Source organism: Sabethes cyaneus, chromosome 3, assembly GCF_943734655.1.
Source record: "Sabethes cyaneus chromosome 3, idSabCyanKW18_F2, whole genome shotgun sequence".
In the NCBI taxonomy this organism is placed as follows: Eukaryota; Metazoa; Arthropoda; class Insecta; order Diptera; family Culicidae; genus Sabethes; species Sabethes cyaneus.
This window is the reverse complement of record NC_071355.1, coordinates 69,797,936-69,818,513: the sequence shown is the minus strand read 5'-3', so window position 1 is coordinate 69,818,513 and position 20,578 is coordinate 69,797,936. Positions and strand designations below refer to the sequence as shown.

At 42.3% G+C, this 20,578-nt stretch overlaps 2 protein-coding genes across 2 annotated transcripts in view; one reads left to right on the top strand and one right to left on the bottom strand.

Moving 5' to 3' along the window:
* Positions 1-20,578, bottom strand: part of LOC128744312 (uncharacterized) — a 546,345-nt gene that overhangs the window by 386,550 nt on the left and 139,217 nt on the right. The window lies entirely within an intron of this gene.
* Positions 14,207-19,477, top strand: LOC128739687 (uncharacterized). The gene has a single exon (XM_053835184.1). The coding sequence runs from the start codon at positions 14,207-14,209 to the stop codon at positions 19,475-19,477; it is 5,271 nt and encodes a 1,756-aa protein (XP_053691159.1).

The following is a 20,578-nucleotide window of genomic DNA, read 5'->3' as shown; positions in this document are numbered from 1 at the left end:
TGAAAATCGGGGAGCAAAAAATAATTGGTGGGATATAATGAGATAGTCAATTTTTTTTAATAAAATTATTTGTCTGTGGGGTCTACAGCCTAAAGAACTCGAAAAACGAGTAATAACGCTTCTAACACGAAACAGAAATGGAAATTCAAACAATGGAATTTCCGGTAAAACTTTAAATAAAAATGCTTAAAACGCAGTTTTTTTTCCTCGATTAAAAAAATCTCTTCACTTTTTCTTCGCCCCTCCCTTACCTTCAGTTGTCCAACACTGGAAGGACAAAAACTTTATAAAATATTTGTAATGGCCTTATAACGATAACCTTTCCAATCTGTGGCATCCTGGTATTTATACCATAAAAGAATTACCTATTATGTGCAATGTGTGTTGTTCACACATTATTAAGGTGGTTGCCTGTAGCGTGCAACGGGTTAGAGGGAAACGGTCAGAGTGAGTTGACAACTTCCCGCGTTGAATTGGGGCGTCAGTCAGTCAGTCAGTCGTGAGATGGTGAACAAGCAGGATATCACATTGGCGATCTATTGCTAAATCCAACTTTCGGGATGAATTTCGTGGTAAGGTTAGAAAAATAGAACATATTTTGCAGTGCAAATGAAATGACACACTAGCCGGTATGGCAAAATTGCACACTAGAAAAAAAAAATATCACGCCAGCTTTTATTGAGATTGATCCCAAAGTAAGCGAAATACAAGGTGCAATACTTCAAGGTTAGCATAAAAGATGACAAAAAATTTCACTTTCAAACACAATTTAAGAGAAATTTCGGATACGGATTGATTGAATCAACCGGAAACTCAACTGGAGTAGTAATGTAATTCATTGAACAAATCGCACGTCTTGAACATGTTTCGTACACAACAAAAATAAATGGTAAAACAGTCTGACAAATTCGTATTTTAGTTGAGCCGGCGAAAGGGCCATGGCCAACCCGGAAAAAAATTACATGAGATTTTGTAGTAGAAACAAGGTCTCTTCAACAGTTTTTTTTTATTGCGGACTTTAAAATTTTTGGTACGCTTGTTGCAAAATTGTCATAAATTCAAAATTTATTTCTACTTTTTATGGAGTGAAATTGGGTAATTCGTATTAGAGTTGAGCCGACGAGAGGGTCCTGGCCAACGTATATTAAAATTGAACCTTCGAGACGGCTATGGTTAATGCACATTAAAGTTGAGCCGTCGAGAGTGCCATTGGTAACATCTATGAATATTGAGTCCAGACGTGAGTCCAAATGAGTCTAAAGCCAATGTTTTGAGAGCCTTAAAACATTGAATAGATAGAAAATAATGACCATTGACTTCAGGAAAGTAAGGATGACAGACGTATTACATCAATGACAAGATATGGTGGATACTGGGACTGTTATGCGTGTCCTACCAAAGATTTTAAGACAAGTAGTATTTTCTATTTTAGGTCGTCACACTACGAAACGGATATCGATTTTCTTTACCATCTATGTATGAGGGTTAACGAATTTCAATATAACAAGCAAGAATAATTGGACCATTGCATCAGCAATATTAAGTATCTATAATTGACTTGATATAATATATATTGAATTGTTCATTTTACGCATGGGGAGGATGTGGCATCCTGGTAATTATACCATAGAGGATACCATTTTTTTACGAGTTGGGAAATCTGATGAGCACATCCTTTGGACTAAGTTATCCGGAGTAGAGTCCTGTCCGCTCACTGCCATCATGTTGTTTCTCGCGCCCACGAAACGAGGGCATATGAAGAAAGCATGTTCTGCAGTTTCCTCTATACTTACACGCATTGAGGACACGCGGGGGACTCCGCAAGCCCGAACTTGTGCATATACTGTCTAAGACAACCATGCCCTGACAGAATCTGTGTCAGGTGGAAGTTGACTTCGCCGTGGCGCCTATTGACCCACCCGGATACTTCCAGGATAAGTCGAAGTATCCACCGGCCTTTTGTGGAATCAGACCATGCCCGCTGCCATATGGTCATCGAGTCCGATCTTGTGGTACTCCGTATGCCTCTAGTTTCACGTTGGTTAAATCATACCCGCTAAGACGTCATATGAAACTGTGCGATACGCACTCGCCACTCTCAAGCACATGAGACGATTGGTGCTTAGCTAGATAGTTTGTGGTACCTAACGCCGATGACCACACCGCACCGGCCCGCCATATCTGAGTATGGACTGGACCACGTTGGCCTTCGCTTGCTGCCATATACCGCAGACCTATTAGACATCATACGAGACAATGCCGATAGATGTGGAAGCCTTCTTGCAGGCATAGTCGACGTGGCTCCCGAACTTGAGCTTTTCGTCGACCATGACTCCAAGGAGTTTTAAGGACCGCGTTGACAAAATAGTGCAGTCCCTGACGCTGATCTTTGCTTGATGCACCGACTTGCGGTTGTTCATCACGATAACCTCCATATTATGATGCGCTAGCTCCAGTTTTTTGGAGCGCATCCAATCTTCAACAATGCTTATAGAATGGGCAGCCATCAACTCAACCTCTCTGATAGATGATGTCCGCAAAGCCGACAATCGCCACCCCTACCGAGAACTTTAGCTTCAACACCTCGTCATACATGACGTTCCACAACACCGCCACCGGGCCCAGTATGGGACCTTACGGAACCCCTGTGGTGATTGGAACGCACTTCTGGCCCTCATCCGTGTTGTACCATAGCACACGATTCTGGCAGGATTTGCCTGTAATGTGTAATGTGTGTTGTTTACATACGGTCAGAGTGAATTGACATGGTATGTTGAAACGGTCAGAATGCGTTGACAGCTTTCCGCGTTAAATGGGGCGTCAGTCAGTCGTGAGATGGTGAACAGGGAAGGAAATGGCAGAATGAAGTAATGAAACACAGGTGTTTTATAGTATCCCCAAGACCTGAGGAAGAAAGGGCATGAAATTAGATAAGAAGAGACTCATTGAAGCGACACTTACTAGGCTTGTAGCTCGTTTCATTTTACCAACCTAGGAAATGAGATAATAAGAGCCAATCACAAACGGATTTGTTATCAACTTTTTTTCCTAGACCCCCGTGATTCTCGTTACTTGATACTGCGTAACCCCTGAACCACAGAGGTTTTGTTGTAATGTAATTTTTAATTTCATTTTGTCATGTAACACCCACTTCATTTCTTCGTAGCCCTATTTTATCAATTTCACTTATTTTTACTTTTTGGATTTTGTCATGTGTCCAAAGCAAAGCAAAGCCTAGGTGCTACATTCCGTTATCGAAACTTGACCTTCTGTTTTTATACGACAGACTTCGCAGCCAGCTGTTAGAGTGCACGACAATTGCAGGGCCACTTGCTACGATCCTATTGACTCTAACAGCCTCCCCCGGCCGAGATTCGAACATACGACGACTGGCTTATTGACCAGCGTCGTACCTCGAAGTCAACTGGGTGTCTATATTTTCCTATTTTTACAATCTCACTTGTGATGTTCTTTATCTTCTATTTTTTTCATTTTCTCACTCGTTACGTTACTTTATTCCCCTTTATTCCATGTGTGATGAGTCCCACTGCGACTAGTACCATTTTCTATTGCGATATCGCCCTTTTGCTTGTGTTTGCTGTATAACCTGCACTATATTTCTTCTTGTTATAACCGCCATTGAGTGATTAAATAATATTGACTGAAAATAAGTTAGGCATTTCCATATATTAAGCAAAGCTCCCAATATAACCAATCGCTTTTTGTGATCTACAATATAGGAGCAATTTTCAGAAAAGCAGTTTATTTTCCTAGAACAATTTATTTTCAATACCCGATAATGGATATTTATGTTCTGTGAAAACGAACTCATTTCTCCGTAGTGATTTTTTTCCAAAATTGAGGAGTTCCAGCTTTGCTTGGCTTTGACAGACATTAGGTATATCTACGTAACTATGTATACCGATGACAGCATCCTAATTTTAATTTTAACTGTAAATGGCAAACACTCCGCTTTAGCCATCATGATTTACCATTTCCGACCAGGACTTTTCAGCTCAATCAACGGCCTATCTAAAAGCGGCCGTGTCATCTAGATCGAAAAACGCACTGAATCCTACATAAATAATACTGTGCTTTGCACTATTATAGCGGAAACAATGTCGATTCAATATTTTCGTACCTACCTCTCTGTTCGGATGAGTGAGTGGGTAAATTTGCTATCACAAAATCCTAAATTGATTTTTTAAGGAGCTTTCGTACATGATATGAGTTTTCTTACGCAAGTTTCAGACGTGCTTTGTATTCTAGCACTGACTGAATTTTCCTCGTTAGATGAGTAATTTTATTTTGCTTTTTGAATTATGAATAGGAAATCTCATTCACTAATAAACTATAACGTTAGAAGTTAAAGTTTTTTCCTGAATTTCTCGTCTGTTAAGTGGATTGCTTTCGGCGGATCACGCGCGGCAACATCCAGAGCGAAATTAATTGACTTGTCGCGCGCTAAATCAAGTGAGCCGCACAAAAAACAAACCCGCACTTGCCAAATCTGTCCACGCTGAGTTACGTACAATATATTCGAACATGAACGCTATGAAAATTCGAGTGACAGCCCAAATTGATGCGTGAATATCTCGTTCACATGTTTTGGCGAAATATGTGAGAATACGGCCGGTGCCGCGGCAGTGGTGGCCGACCAGGAATGTTAGCCTGTGAAATAACCGGTTTTTCTTTTCATTTTTTAGGTACGAACGTAACGTACCTCTTCGCTGGTTGACTTTTTTCCGGCCATGGATTAGCTGCTGTCAATTAGCACTGCAGTTGAATGACAATTTTCGACTTTAGCGTTATCGGTGATTGAGCGACGGTTGATTGGATACATGACAGCCACCGGGGAGGTGTGTATATTCTATGGCAGCGGATATTGGCTGGCGATGCGTACCTGAAATTAAATAGAGAGAGAAAGAAAAAAGTTATTTAATACCATAGTATCACTAAACGAACATTTGAAACGTAGTTGATATTGTTTTACATAGATTTTCAAACTCGTTGGAATCGGCTTTTACTTAATTCTTTCACCAGCTCCATTGTTTTCATATTTGATCTAACGAATTGACAGTTTAGTTGCAGAATGCAAAAAAGAACTATTACAAAAATGTTGGAGAGTAAAATCTCCCAGAAAACTTGAATAGGTATTTGCAACAAGAATTGACTTGTTATTATTACGTTTTATTGGAACTCTGAACTTTTTATTTGGAAGCTTATGGCACGTTCGGTGGTGGATGCAACCAAGTAGAAAGAAAAACTTTTCGGACGCAAAAGTTTAAATCACGTCCCACTGAGTATGCTTGCAGCTTTTATCATGCCCCTCACGTCCCTTAAAGTGCATAAATATTTAATTCCAACACAGCTCTTCTGGCAGAACTACTGCTCCGCTGTATTGCACCTGCTACCATACCGCATCCTTTCGGCTAGTATAAGCGATTGTTTTGCTATTCTATCGAGCACCAACCTCATGCTCTAGGTATTGTTGAATAAATCGAACTGACCATTCGGGAACCAATCTTTCGGAACGACTAGGTTATACCGTCGGAATTGCTAGAGGGACAAATAAATTAGTTGTCGTTCAATAACAGTGTGCTTTTTTTTCGCGAAATCAGAAAAAAGAATCTGCATATGGACAGTCTGAATTTTCGCTAACGTTTGACTGTCTATTTTCAATATAAGCGCACTGATACAAACTGATTTCCACGTCCCGGAGCCCATGTGGAAGTTAACATATATGCCAAATTATAAATCAATATTTTAACACATTGGATTTCCTGGGATGGGGCACACTCGGACATGTGCCCCACCTTCTGTTCTGAAATTTTATCTAGTACACAAAGATTTGCGAATGATGCCCTATGTCTTATTTTGGGATTATAAAGTCTGACTGAAAGTAACTCTGGACGTCCCTCGTATGTACTAGCACGCCTCTTAGTGGTAGGACCTGGAACATCTTGACATAACCTCGTTTACATGTTTATACAGAACAACTGCGCAAGTTCGTCAAAATATTTCACCACGTTGCGGAGCAGTATAGAATGGAACTCGGAAGGCGAAAAAAAATCTTTCACATACACCAGGAAAATCCAGATTGGTCTGGATCAAAGCTGGCTAAAGCGCTAAAAATGCCGAAGTCAACAGTCTGTAATATTCTGAAGGGTTTGAAGGAGAACCTAGATGTGGAAAGGCGGCAAAGAACTTACAAGAAAATCGGAACTAGGGACCGAGAGCTGTGGAGGAAGGTCTTGAGTTATGTTGAGTCCAATCTTGGCATTTTCATCCGGGATATGATTGAAAGATACGACGCTAACTATGAAACCATAAGAAATATCCTCAATATAGAAGGCTATAGCTCTTATTCTGCAAACATCCCAATCGGCACTTGATGCACAATTTGGTAGTCAAGACACGGGCTAGGCGTTTGTACGAGCAACTTAGAGTGATCGATGTCCCAAATTTATGCAAACAGCTGGTTGCTTGAGATTTACGCAGGCAATTAGACGTACTTAATAGCTTTTCTGATGGCATTTGACACCAACTGACACTCCCTGACTCCCGAAATAAAGGCTGGTTGACGGGGTTGCGATTGCAGCGAAAAAGTTCGTGGAGTCATGCTTCTACAACACTCAATAATAGCCGCATTTGAATGATTTTGGTACGCAAACCTCCCACGTTCCGGTAATAAATGGAGAAAAGATTATCTTTGCTTCAATGATGGGTGATTGACGATTCGAAGAATACTGTACTGGAGGAGTATCGGGATTATTACGATACAAGTACTTGCTCGCGATAATGTATTAGAATACCTCCTCTCTGTGCTCGCGTACAGGATCGGGACGGTTGCAGAACGCTGTCGTACCGGTTCTGTAACAATATTCCGAGTGCCGATGTCTTTGTGGGGATGCATGGTGTAGGTTGATCAAGTCTAGCTATGGAGCTAGAATTGGTTGCGTTAGTATTAAATTAGATTAGATTAGAAGTTTAATTTCATGTTCGACCACAAGTTCAATTCAAGTCAAGTTATATTTTCTTGAATTGAATTCACTTCAAGTCCAATTTGATGTACAACTGAACGACCCACTTTAGGTTCTATTTTATTTCCAATTTCACCTCCCATTCCAGGTCCAATTCTAAGAGAGAAATGTCCGACTTTAGGACCAATTTCTGGTCTAAGTTCAAGTGCAATTTAAAGTCCAAGCGAGGTTCAATTTCAATGTTCCATTTTAAACAAAGTTTCAAGTCTAATATAATTTCTAACTTAATTATATTTTGGATCCAATCCCAAATCCAACAATTTCAAGCACTAACATGCCAAGACATAAACAAAAGTTGGGGCACTCGACCCTTCGAAAAAATGGTGTACACTGAAGTCGCTTTTTACGTGACTATTTTTACGCGAATTTCGGAATTTACGCGGTTTTTCTTTACGCGAATTTCGAAATTTACGCGGTTTTTACGGAATTTACGTGTTTTTTTACGCGAATTTCGAAATTTACGCGGTTTTTTTACGCGGTTTTTAGGCGATTTTTGGAATTTACGCTGTTTTTACGCGAATTTCGGAATTTACGCGGTTTTTTATGCAATTTTCGGAATTTACGCGGATGTGCTCAAAACGTCTATTTTTTCTTGTACTGTTGAAATCCACAAAGTTTTTTTACGCGAAATTTTGATTTTTTACGCTAGTTTTGGAATTTACGCGGTTGTTTACGCGAATTTCGGTATTCACGCGATTTTTTAGGCGAATTTCGGAATTTACGCGGAACGTATCATTCGCGTGAAAAGCGACTTGAGTGTAATCGTAAGATGGCGAATCTGTTATTACTTACCATAAAAATATCAGTTGGTTAGTTTGAAAATGGCGGACATTTGTGGGCAACTTGGTTTGAAATCAAAGTTCAAATTAAACTAGAAATTGGACTTGAAATTGATATAGTAATCGGACTTAACATTTATTTGCCATTGCAAATCATTTTCAAAGCTTTTGTCAGCCCCCCTTTGGCAATTGGCCTGAAAAATCGGGGGACAAAAAAATGATTTGTAGGATATGAGTTAATTTTTTTTTAATAAAATCAATTGTCTGTGGGCTCTATAGCCTGAAAAACTCGAAAAAATGAGTGTACGAGTTGAGTTAACGCTTCTAGCACGAAATAGAAACAGAAGTTCAAACAATAGAATTTCCGAAACTCGGCCAAAAATTTTTTTTTTTTCGTTTTTGTCTTTTAGTTCGTAGATTTTTGCATGAAAAATAACAACGTATTTATTAAAAGTAAGAAAAGATTTGGTTTTCACGTTTAAACTTCTTTTCTTTGTTTGTTCTTTGTTTTTTTTCGCCCTCCCCTTCAGTGGCCCAACACCGGAAGGACAAAAACTTTTTTAAATATTTGTAATGGCCTTATTAAAGGAAGGTGGGGGTGCATTCAATTAGACTTGAAATTGGACTAATTTTTGCTTGAATCTTTACTTCAAATTGAACTGAAAATTGAACCTAAATTTGGAGTATCTTGGACTGGAAAGTTTACTTGGATTTGGACATGAAATTTGAGTTAAACGCAGTGCTTAGAAATCTCATATTTAATTGATGCAATACGCCTGAATTGATGCAATATGCTTTCCAGTCTTTTCTCTTTGCTTTTCGTCTTTTTTTTCATTTCCAGTTTTCGGATTCTTCTAACTCTTTTTATTTCTTTTCTTTCTCGTTCATCGTCTTCATCTTCATCGTCTTCAAGGAAATATAATGATAGAAAAGACAAAAAACGGGGCATCAAAATGTGGAAAACGGGGATGATGAAAAAAGCAAAGCCTGGGTGCTAATTCCGTTATCGAAATTTGACCTTCTGTTTTTATACGACAGACTTCGTAACCAGCTGTTAGAATACAGGACAGTGCGGGGTCAGTGCTACGATCCTATTGACTCTAGCAGCCTCTCCCAGCCGAAATTCGAACATACGACGACTGGCTTATTAGACCAGCGTCCTACATCGTGGCCAACTGGGAGGCAGGTACGGGGCTGATGAAGACATCTCATATTTCTACTTTTATATCCCGCTCAACTCTTTTTCCGTTTTTCTCGTTTCCTCTATCTGCTTTATTTTTTCTCTCGTGTTGTTCTTCTTTTTCCGTTTGGTTTCTCTTGGTTTCTGTTCCGTATTTCCTTTTTTGTCTTTTTTTGCTTCTGTACCCTCTCGATCTTTTTTCCTTTTTTCTGCCAGCTTTTTCCTGTTTCTCTGTTTCCTTTCTCTGCTCTTCCTGTTCCGTTTATCTCACCTTTTCTGTGTCGTGATTTTCCTCCGTTTCGTTTTCCGTCTTTTTTCTTCGTTTTCAGTCCCTTTTCTTCTCCTCTTTTCCTAGTTCGTTTTTCGTCCAATTCTGTTCCCTTTCGACTTTTTTCTTTATTTTTCAGTCCCGGTTTCCGTCCCCGTTAAATTTCCGGAAATTTTCGTTTTAAACTCCTTTTCTGTTCCGTTTTTCGTTCCGTTTTTTTTCGGTTTTTGGCTGTTCCTTCTTTTCTATCCCGTTTCCTTTCTCTTTATTTTTTCACTTTTGCAACCCAGTTTTTACACATTTTCTTTCTCGTTTTCTTCATTTTCTTTTGAGATCTTCCTTCTTTTCTTCTTTTTACTTTCGTTCTATATCTTTTTCTGTCCATTCTCATCGCTTTCCCTATTTTTCTCTCTCATTTTCTTTTTTTTTTCACTTTTTTTCACTCGTGATTGTTCGTTCGTTTTTCTTCATGTCTATTTTTATTATTGTCTCTCTTACGTTTTTCATCATTTTCTGACCAGTTTTTCCAGTTATTGTCCCGTTTTTTTTCGGGCTCGTTTTTGTTTTTTCTCCATCTGTCTCATTTTTTCTGTGTTCTCAATTAATACTTATCGCAAAAATAGTGGCCGATTAAATTGAAAGTTGCGGCTTTGTGGGTTACAGAAATTACTTCGTTTTACAGAGAGGGTGAGGCATGCACTTCAGCGTGCCCCAGCCTGGGCATGCCAGTGATTGAGACACTACATTGTTTGACGGTCTGCGTCATAGCACCGATAATGATGGAACGCGAAAAAAACCAGCGGCCTTTGACCGACGCAATCGCTAGTTCGGATTTATCAAAAAACCTACAAACAAAAAACGAAAACACATAAAACATAACAACAAAAAACTATTTCAGAGATCTTTTATTACTTGACGAGTATAGTATGCTTTTGTCTTCAGTATAGTTTTACGTAGTAAATTCCATCGTAAAAACGATGCAGTTACTCGACAGTTTAAAAGGTCAGTATTAAATCAGACCGGCCTAAGTCGCAAAATTGACAAGCGAGTGGTCGTGGGTTCGAATCTTAGTAGAATCAAGCCATTCGATGTCAAGTGACTTTAGCATGGGTTTATTCTCAGGCCCCTCCATTTACCCTTCCTTCGTGCTGAATTCTATATTTACCCTCTGAAGCCTCTTGACAGTGCAAATGTCCCTCCTATAGTTAAGTGTACTGGTCAGAGGTACGAATGAGTCCTCGCCAGGGACGGCTATAATATGGGATAGTGCTGGCAGCGAGGAATAAGTGGGTAAAGTAGATTAAGCTTTGAAGGAAAGGTAAACCCCAATACACGCAAGCACGCATAAAATTTAATAAGCATATCGCTCACTCAATAGCGATTATAGCAAAAAGAAATGCAGTGCAGGTCATACAGCAAACACCCGGGCGATATTACAATAGATCAACTATACTGGTCGCAGTAATGAGTCCACACATGGAAAAAAAAGTCGCAAAATTTAAAAAAATGAGTTAATCACAGCATACGATCAAGAATTTTCTAATCTATATTTTACTCTAATTAGACTACATGAATGTTGCAAACATCCAGAGTTATGAGATGATTTCGAACGCTTGATAGCTTTAAACCATACAGAGCAGCTAACTTTGATCGCGTTTTTCTCGAAATCAGAATTTTGTGACTTGGTTCGGTCTGACTTAACACTGACCAAATAATAGCTGCTCAAGAGCTCAGAAATCATTTAAAGCCGAAGAATGCAAGTCTGCCATTTCGGCCTGATTATCTGCTGAAATATTTCAAACAATAATTAGAGCTAGCGTTTCTGAACAAGATCACAACCTAATTATACAATTATATACTTGTTTGCAATTGGACGAGAATACAGAAAAATCGAAATCAAAACAAAAAATAACGTTGCCGTTTCTGAATTGGTAATTAACAAAACCAAACCACCGAACTGAACGAACTGCGTGAAAATGTGCCGGAATTAAATAAGTTGGCTGGTGCTGCTGTGCTGTTTTCGGTTCGTTAGGTCCATCCGTCGGGTGGATGCTCCGAAGCTGTTCATGATCCACATAGCAAATGTTTCGCTTACTTTCGAACTGAAGCGTACAGACTAAGTGACAGCTGTTTCCAAGACCATCATACACAGCTGCAATTTTAAAAATAGTTTACTCCATGCTAGACCTACAATTGTGATATATACCTTGATGCTATAGCAGAGAGACGACCTTGCCGCTGCTGCTGCACCGCCAAGCGCGCCGGTCGGTGAGTGGAACAAGGTAAGAAGTTCGCATCACCGGAAAATTAAGCTGTAACAGCAGAGGGGGCAAACCATTCCAACCCACCCGTCCATCCGGTACGGCGTGGAGAGGAAGAATCACACACTGACTGGAAAAAAGTGAACTCAATGAGAATTCACACGCGCTAGATTATTATTACTGCGGCTGAACGAAGGTGAAAATGAAAATGTACTGAGCTTTTGTTTCGTTACCACTTCATAGTCATCATCATCATCATCATCATAATCATCATCGTTGTTGAATGAACTTAGCAACGAATGTGATGAGGTAATTGCCAGCTGATTCCATTTCATAACTGGTAAACCATTAATTGTTTGCGTTTATTTCGGATTAATCAACATCGGTGACGGTGTTTGTATTTCCTCTGCAGCTTAATTAACCGCTGGCTGTTTCCAGTTTCGCAAATTAATTCGATTTTGCTACAATCATGTCTAAGTTTCGGGCTGACGCGTATCGAGCACGACTGTCGTGCCTTGCGACAAAACTTCCCGACAGCTGTTGATTTTACCACCGAACTAATTTGCAACTTTATGGCAGCTTCCGCCTTCCGCCTAGCAGAGAACCGAATTATGTTTCCGGTCCCCCTTACCGACCCGAACCTTGCGCGTCTGTTTTCGCACCCCATTAAATAGAAAGAAGCAGCAACAGCAGCAGAGCGCTAATAGCGGTTTCCTGTCAGCCTAAAATAACTTTGTTTCGACGAGCAAGCTATCGGCTTCGGATTGATCCGGCTGAGGATCGATTGATAGGTACCTACACTAGGGTTTTCTTTTACGTTGTTATTATGCATCGCATCACGTGAAAAGATTAGTTTAAATCCCTTGAAAAATGCGAAAAATAAATACCGCACAAAAACACGTGAAAACCGATGAAAAAGAAAACTTTACTGTATAATTATGGTGGGTTGTAGGGAAGATTGTGTCGCTTGTGATGAATAATAATTAACTGCCATTCGTTTTTATTTTCCTTGTCCGTCCCTAATACAGAGGAATTTTATTCGTTGTTACGGAGTTCACTTCAGGCTTAACTAATTTTGAGTTTTTTTTCCTAAACAAATATTGTGTAGGGGAACTGATTGCATTAGCGTTCTGACCTTAATAAATGCAATGCAATTTTGCAAATGAAAAATTGAAAATTGGAGAAATTGTTACCTTAAGTCGAACATAGATAGAAACTAAATTAAACTAGAAATTGGTCATAAAATTAGACATGAAACTGGACTCGACGTTGAACATAAATTCGATTGACAGTAGACTTTAAATCAGTGTTTAAATTAGAATTCTATTTGATTTCAAAGTGGATATGATATCCGGATTTGAAATTAAATTTAAAGTTGGTGTTGGCTCTGGCAGCACGGAGTGAGGTTTCGTCTTCTCACTTCGCAGCTGGTGCTAACGGGCGCACAATAGGCGAGTTTTTCTAGGCGTTCTGGCAGCCACATTTACTTGATCGTCAAGCCAACTACCCGACCGATCTGTCCACTCGGCAGTTAGCCTTCAGTCACATTCGAGATCTCATACCGATTACATGCTAAATTAAGAGATCCCTTCGTTAATAAAAGTTTATATAAAACCCCAAATTGTTTGTCATCGTTAAGTTAGTTAAAATAAAATAAAGTGTGTGACAAAAGTGATTCTCCTCGCCGCCCGTGATCCGAAATCACCTCCGGAGCCGCTACTGTCGTCTACGACTCAACCTTTCACCATAGCCCCTTGCGCTAATTCTCGTTCCGGGTGAACCGGATTTCATACACCATCAGACACAACGTAGGACCATCTATCGGGGATCAAACCTTCTGGCAAGCGCCATCATAAAACTGGTGCCGTGACCAGGATCGGCCACATCGTCCGGATTCAACAATCATCCGAAGCACGTGAGACGATCTTCTGGGCGCTGCCATTTTGTTCCGGCCATCTTTATAGGCGTATATCCTAATTATACAAGGCTCGAATAATCGGCCATCAGGTAATTACCTGTCCGATTGATATTTTGTGGCTCGCAGGTGCCCTTAGATTCCCGTTTCGTTTCTTTGCATATTTTGTCGACGGACCGGATCGTGATTGCTGCCAAGCCGTTTGGAGTACATCTTGACTGCCACCGGTTACCGTCACCGAGAGGACAATTTGTCCAACCGCTCTATTGTTCGAACACCGCCATTGTGTTTTTGGCCATTAAGCGCCATTACAGCGAGCTTGGATAGTCCCAGAGACGCTATTCCACCATTGCATCCCGGCAATTCAGTGGATTGATACAACAATCATCGCTACCAATCGTCATTGCGGATCGACATTGGTTTTCTGTGCATAATTTCTGCACCCAGTTCAACTATCCAGCATCTATATTCTGTGGATTTTCGTCGAGATTCATAAACTGCTAGCGACATCCAGCTCAATGAGCACGGACTGTGCTTTTATACGTTCCGGTTGGCAGCTTTATATTATAAAATACAAGGCACATACTTGCCTTGGAATTGGTGAGTACCATTCCAAGTATTTATCAATCCACTCACCAGGCCTACCGGGGTCTTTTCGTTCGACAGACTCGTTTCTCGCCAGTTAGTTAACATCATCCGAACACGACGGAAAATGGCACAACTACATAAAGCAACTTTACTATCCCGGCGAGCAACGATGATGACTGCATTGGGTCGGGCAGAGGCCTTCGTGAATTCCTTCAACGCAGAACGGGATCAAGCTCAGGTATCGATCCGTCTGGAATACCTGAACAGCATGTGGGCGTCCCTGGAGGAGGTGCAGGGGCAGCTAGAAGACAGCGAGGATACTGAGGAAGGTAGGCAAATCAACGCAGACATTCGTGCCGATTTTGAGCCTCGGCTGTTTCAAATAAAAGCCGACTTGATTTCCAAACTTCCTGTTTCAAGTCTACCAGCTCGCATCCCTGAAAATTCGTCTCACACTTCCGCTCTCTCTGGGTTGAAACTTCCGACCATTTCTCTCCCTGAATTCAATGGAGACTACATGCAGTGGCTAGGATTTCATGACACCTTCTTGGCATTGATCCACTCTAACGGGGACGTTCCTTCCATCCAAAAATTTCACTATTTAAAGGCAGCTTTAAAAGGTGAGGCATCGCAGCTGATCGAATCGATAGCCATCAGCTCCGCGAACTATAACTTGGCTTGGCAAACACTCGTCGACCGATACGCGAATGATTATCTACTGAAGAAGCGACACTTGCAGGCTCTGTTCGATATCTCTTCGGTTCGGAAGGAATCTGCCGCGTCTCTGCACGCTCTGGTCGATGAATTCCAGCGTCATACTAAAACTTTGGGTCAACTAGGTGAGCCGACTGACTCCTGGAGCAGCATCCTGGAGCATCTTCTATGCACTAAACTTCCTAGCGACACACTGAAATCCTGGGAGGATCATGCATCAACGAATAATCAACCAAACTACGACTGTTTGATCGAATTTCTACAGCGACGAATGCGAGTCTTGGAGTCCGTCATGGTTAACCATCATCAGCCACCATCCGTTCCATTTGTGTCCACGTCTACGTCCAAGAAGTCGTCCAACTTTCGCTTGTCATCTTGCGCTTCCACATCCAGGCCTGAAAGCAAATGTCCTGCTTGTAACCAGGAACATCCGCTAATGAAATGTGCAAAATTCAACCGATATTCTCCAACCGAACGGCAGCAATTCGTGTCTGCTAAACGACTGTGCCACAACTGCTTGAAAAGCGATCATATCGTTCGAAATTGTCCTTCGAATTACAATTGCAAGCACTGTAATAAGCGTCATCACTCCATGCTGCACTCCAGTGAAAATTCTAGGTCAGCAAATGAACCAACCGTCGTTCATACGTCTATGCCGACTCAAGCGGTTCAGCCCATCGACAATAATGGATCCCAATCTTTCATGGCATCAGCGGAGAGTGTTCACAGAGTTGTTGCTAGTACTGCTGCGCCGCAGCCTCGAGAAGATGTCTTTCTATTAACTGCGTTGGTTAAGATTATTGATGCTTACGGTCAGGACCATACAGCTCGTGCTTTACTCGACAGTGCTTCCCAGCCTAATCTCATTACTGATCGTTTGGCACGCAGTTTGCATCTGAAGAGAAGTCCAGTGAACGTGACTATCCAGGGAGCAGGCAATCTCTCCAAGAGGGTGCGTGAAACAATTTTCGCTCGCATCAAGTCCCAGAATGATCAATTTGAATGCGGGATCGAGTTTTTACTGATGGATACGGCTACTGCAGATCTTCCTGCGCAGGACATCTCCGTTCATGATTGGCAAATTCCGCAGAATTTAGTGTTAGCAGATCCCCTGTTCAACAAGAGCCAGCAGATTGACATGGTACTAGGCGCAAAACATTTCCATTCATTCTTCCCTAGCACAGCTCGTCTCCGGATGGCCGATAATCTTCCGATTCTGGTGGACAGCGTATTTGGTTGGGTCGTCACAGGCTCAGCTACCACGACACACCCCGCTCAGTTGCAGTCCTCAAATCCTAGTATCGTTGCTGTTTCCATGCTGACACTGGAGGAGAGTATGGAACGATTCTGGAAAACCGAGGAATTAACCGTCAACAATAACTACTCCATCGAAGAGCGCTACTGTGAAGATTTCTATCAATCTACGACAACACGAGACGAGTCGGGGCGCTACATCGTTCGTCTGCCACGAAAGCCCGACTTTGATGCTATGTTAGGAGAATCTAAAACCTGTGCACTTCGCTGTTTCTCTCAGCTTGAACGGCGACTCGACCGCGATGAAACATTGAAGAAGGAATACCATAAATTCATAGAGGAGTACCTCTCCCTTGGCCATATGCGACTGGTCGAGCCGGACGACGGAAATCACTCCCACACGTTTTATCTGCCCCACCACCCTGTCCTGAAGGAAGATAGTACGACTACCAAAATTAGAGTGGTATTTAACGGTTCAGCTCGTACTTCGACCGGCTTCTCTCTTAATGAAGCACTTTGTGTGGGTCCGGTGGTTCAAGATGACCTCCTTTCAATTGTTCTTCGGTTCCTCACTTACCCTGTGGCTGTCGTCGGAGACATAGAAAAAATGTACAGGCAGATTCTACATCATCCTGATGACCTCGCTTTGCTACGCATTCTGTTCCGGTTTTCGAAGGACGTCCCTGTCCAGACTTACGAGCTTCTAACCGTGACTTACGGTTTAGCTCCATCATCTTTTTTGGCTACACGAACCCTTCAACAACTTGCAAACGACGAAGGCTCTGCATACCCCTTAGGGGCCCCCGCGCTGCGCAAAAATTTCTACATGGACGACTTTATCGGAGGAGCGAACACGGTACAGGAAGCTATCCAGCTCCGAGAAGAGTTGTCTGAATTATTAACCAAAGGAGGATTCATCTTGAGGAAATGGACTTCGAATCGGTTAGAAGTTTTGCAGGGGCTGAGGAACGATCAGATCGGCACACAATCCAGTGTCCAATTCATCCCAGACGAGTCTGTGAAAACGCTTGGGATCTGGTGGGAGCCAGAGTCCGACCAACTTCGGTTTGATTCTCCAATACTACAACGTTATGAAGCTCCTACGAAACGATCCATCTTGTCTGACATCGCTAGGCTTTTTGATCCGCTCGGCCAGATTGCACCTGTCGTCGTCACAGCGAAAATCATGATGCAGGAATTATGGGCACTCTCCTGCGACTGGGACGAACCAGTACCTCACTCCATCCAGCTGAAATGGGAAAACTTTCGACGAGAGCTACCAAAGATTGCAACCTATCGAATCGACCGGTACGCGTTTCTACCCGAGGCCACCGTAGAGCTACATACGTTCGCTGATGCTTCCACTGCTGCATACGGAGCCTGTACGTACGTTCGATGTGAAAATGCTCTGGGTATCGTTAAAGTCCGGCTACTAGCTTCGAAAAGCAAGGTGGCTCCACTAAAAAGGCTCACAATCGCTCGTCTAGAACTTTGCGCTTGCGTATTGGCAGCTCACCTGTATCATCGCGTAAAGGAATCAATAAACATTTGTGTCTCGGCTTCCTATTTCTGGTCTGATTCTGCAGTTTGCTTGTACTGGCTTCGCGCACCACCCAGTTCCTGGAAAACTTTCGTTGCGAACAGGGTGTCAGAAGTACAACACCACACACATGGCGGGAAATGGAATCATATATCCGGATCGGAGAACCCTGCAGATCTCGTTTCACGCGGGATGTCAGTCGAAGAATTCGTAAATAGTGAAGCCTGGAAGTATGGTCCATCCTGGTTGGTTCAACCGCATCAGCTTTGGCCAATTTGTCATCTGCCTACAGTCCCCGAAGAAGTACCTGAGAAAAAATGCGTAGCTGCATCGGTTCAAACGACACCTGGCATCAACCCATGGTTTATACGGTGGTCCTCCTATAATCGATTACTCCACATCATCGGCTACTGCCTGCGTTTTTCGGAAAGAACTCGATCAAAAACCAGAACCCAGCCACGTACACCTCTTTCAGATAACGACGTTGATCGACAGTCGCTCACTGTCAAAGAAATTGCTAATGCCAATACCCTTCTAGTGCGCTTAGCTCAGCAGGACGCATTCCGTAATGAAATCAAGGAGCTTGAGCGAGGAAATTCTGTTGCCAAAAGTTCACCTATTCGTCGTCTCATGCCATTTGTAGACCCAGAGAGAATTTTGCGAGTTGGAGGTCGGCTTAACCTTTCTCAGCTTCCATACCAATCGAAACACCCTGCCCTCCTCCCAAAGAACCATCCGTTCACTCGGCTTATCGGCGAGAACTACCATCGAAAGCTTGTCCACGGCGGCGGGCGTCTTCTTCTGTCAACGATTCGCGAGGAATATTGGCCCTTGAATGGTCGTCACTTGGTGAAAAGCATCGTACGAAACTGCTTCCGCTGTTCACGCCAGCATCCCGTTCCCGAGCAGCAACAAATCGGTCAGCTGCCTAGTTCTAGAGTCAGCCCAAGTCGCCCATTCTCACATACGGGTGTGGACTATGCAGGTCCACTCTACATAAAACCCGTTCACAAGCGTGCAGCCCCTGCCAAGGCTTACCTTTGTGTATTCATATGCTTCTCAACAAAAGCTGTCCACCTAGAGCTGGTTGGGGACCTGTCCACCCCAGGATTCTTAGCTGCTTTGCGTCGATTCATTTCGAGACGGGGAACCCCGGCGCACATATATTCCGACAACGGAAAAAACTTCGAAGGAGCCAAACGCGAACTGGCGGAATTGTTCGCAAGATTCAGGAGCGAAGTTGAGCAAAGCAAAATCTCATCTGCTTGTTCAGAGGAAGGAATCGTGTGGCATTTGACTCCCCCTAAAGCACCAAACTTCGGGGGCCTGTGGGAGGCGGCTGTGAAGACCGCCAAGAGACATTTGTTTCGGCAATTGGGTAGTACACGCCTTAGTTTCGAGGACTACTATACGATTCTGCACCAAATTGAAGCGGCTATGAACTCACGTCCTCTGTTGCCGATGTCCGATGATCCCAACAACCTTGCTGCATTGACACCGGGGCACTTCCTTACCGGATCATCGCTTCAAGCCTTGCCCGACCCAGATCTTCTACACACTCCAGTGAACGCCCTCGACCATCTCCAAAGACTGCAACAACACGTCCAGAAATTTTGGTCACACTGGCGATCAGAATATCTGCAGGAGCTGATAAAGGATACGAAACGTGCTGCTCGAAACGACGAGATCCAACCAGGCCGCATGGTAATCCTGGTAGATGAAATGCTGCCAGCAATCCGTTGGCCACTAGCCCGCATCATACAAATACACCCTGGAAGCGACAATTTGACACGCGTGGTAACTTTGCGTACAGCAAAAGGAACCATAACAAGGCCAATCACGAAGATCTGCCTGCTACCAGTTCCGGAATCGACTCCCGAGGATGAGCAACTGGATGTTCCAGCCATCAATCACCATCCTGAGCAACAAGAATAAATATTAATCTATGTATAAAAGTGAACCTAAATAACTAGTTAATTTGAACATAGTAGTTCAAGGCGGCGGGTATGTTGGCTCTGGCAGCACGGAGTGAGGTTTCGTCTTCTCACTTCGCAGCTGGTGCTAACGGGCGCACAATAGGCGAGTTTTTCTAGGCGTTCTGGCAGCCACATTTACTTGATCGTCAAGCCAACTACCCGACCGATCTGTCCACTCGGCAGTTAGCCTTCAGTCACATTCGAGATCTCATACCGATTACATGCTAAATTAAGAGATCCCTTCGTTAATAAAAGTTTATATAAAACCCCAAATTGTTTGTCATCGTTAAGTTAGTTAAAATAAAATAAAGTGTGTGACAAAAGTGATTCTCCTCGCCGCCCGTGATCCGAAATCACCTCCGGAGCCGCTACTGTCGTCTACGACTCAACCTTTCACCATAGCCCCTTGCGCTAATTCTCGTTCCGGGTGAACCGGATTTCATACACCATCAGACACAACGTAGGACCATCTATCGGGGATCAAACCTTCTGGCAAGCGCCATCAGTTGGAATTAAAATTTAGACTTAACCTTCTGCGATAGACTCTAGAAATTAAATAAACGCAGCAGATACGTTACGTATTGAATTTTGATTCTGATGTTTGCAATGTCTTCCCGACTCATATCTGATGGTTTAATACATTCAATTGGTTGCTAAACATATGTTTACAATTCTAACATAATTAAAAACTGAATTTACATAATTCAACCATAACAACTATAACGTGAAGTGTAGGTATCCAGCAGACTACCACATCAACATAATCGTTAAAATTAGGGCACCTCAGCAGCAGAAGGTTAAAATAAATTTTAATTTTACTTAAAAATGGACATGACCTAGGATTTCAAATAGGACTTGTATTGAATATGACATAGTACGTAAAATTGGGAATATGATAATAAATTGAACTTGAAATTTGATCCGAAATCAGGCTTGAAAATAGATTTGAAATCAGAGTTGAAACTGGAATTAGATTCAATCAGAAAGTGGCCTCCTCCTCCTTTTAAGGTAATGCAATGGACTTGAAATTGGGCCTCAATTTTACTTCAAATTGCACTTG

Excerpts from the sequence above, each read along its gene's own strand:
- LOC128739687 (XM_053835184.1), top strand. The coding sequence starts at position 14,207 with ATGACTGCATTGGGTCGGGCAGAGGCCTTCGTGAATTCCTTCAACGCA.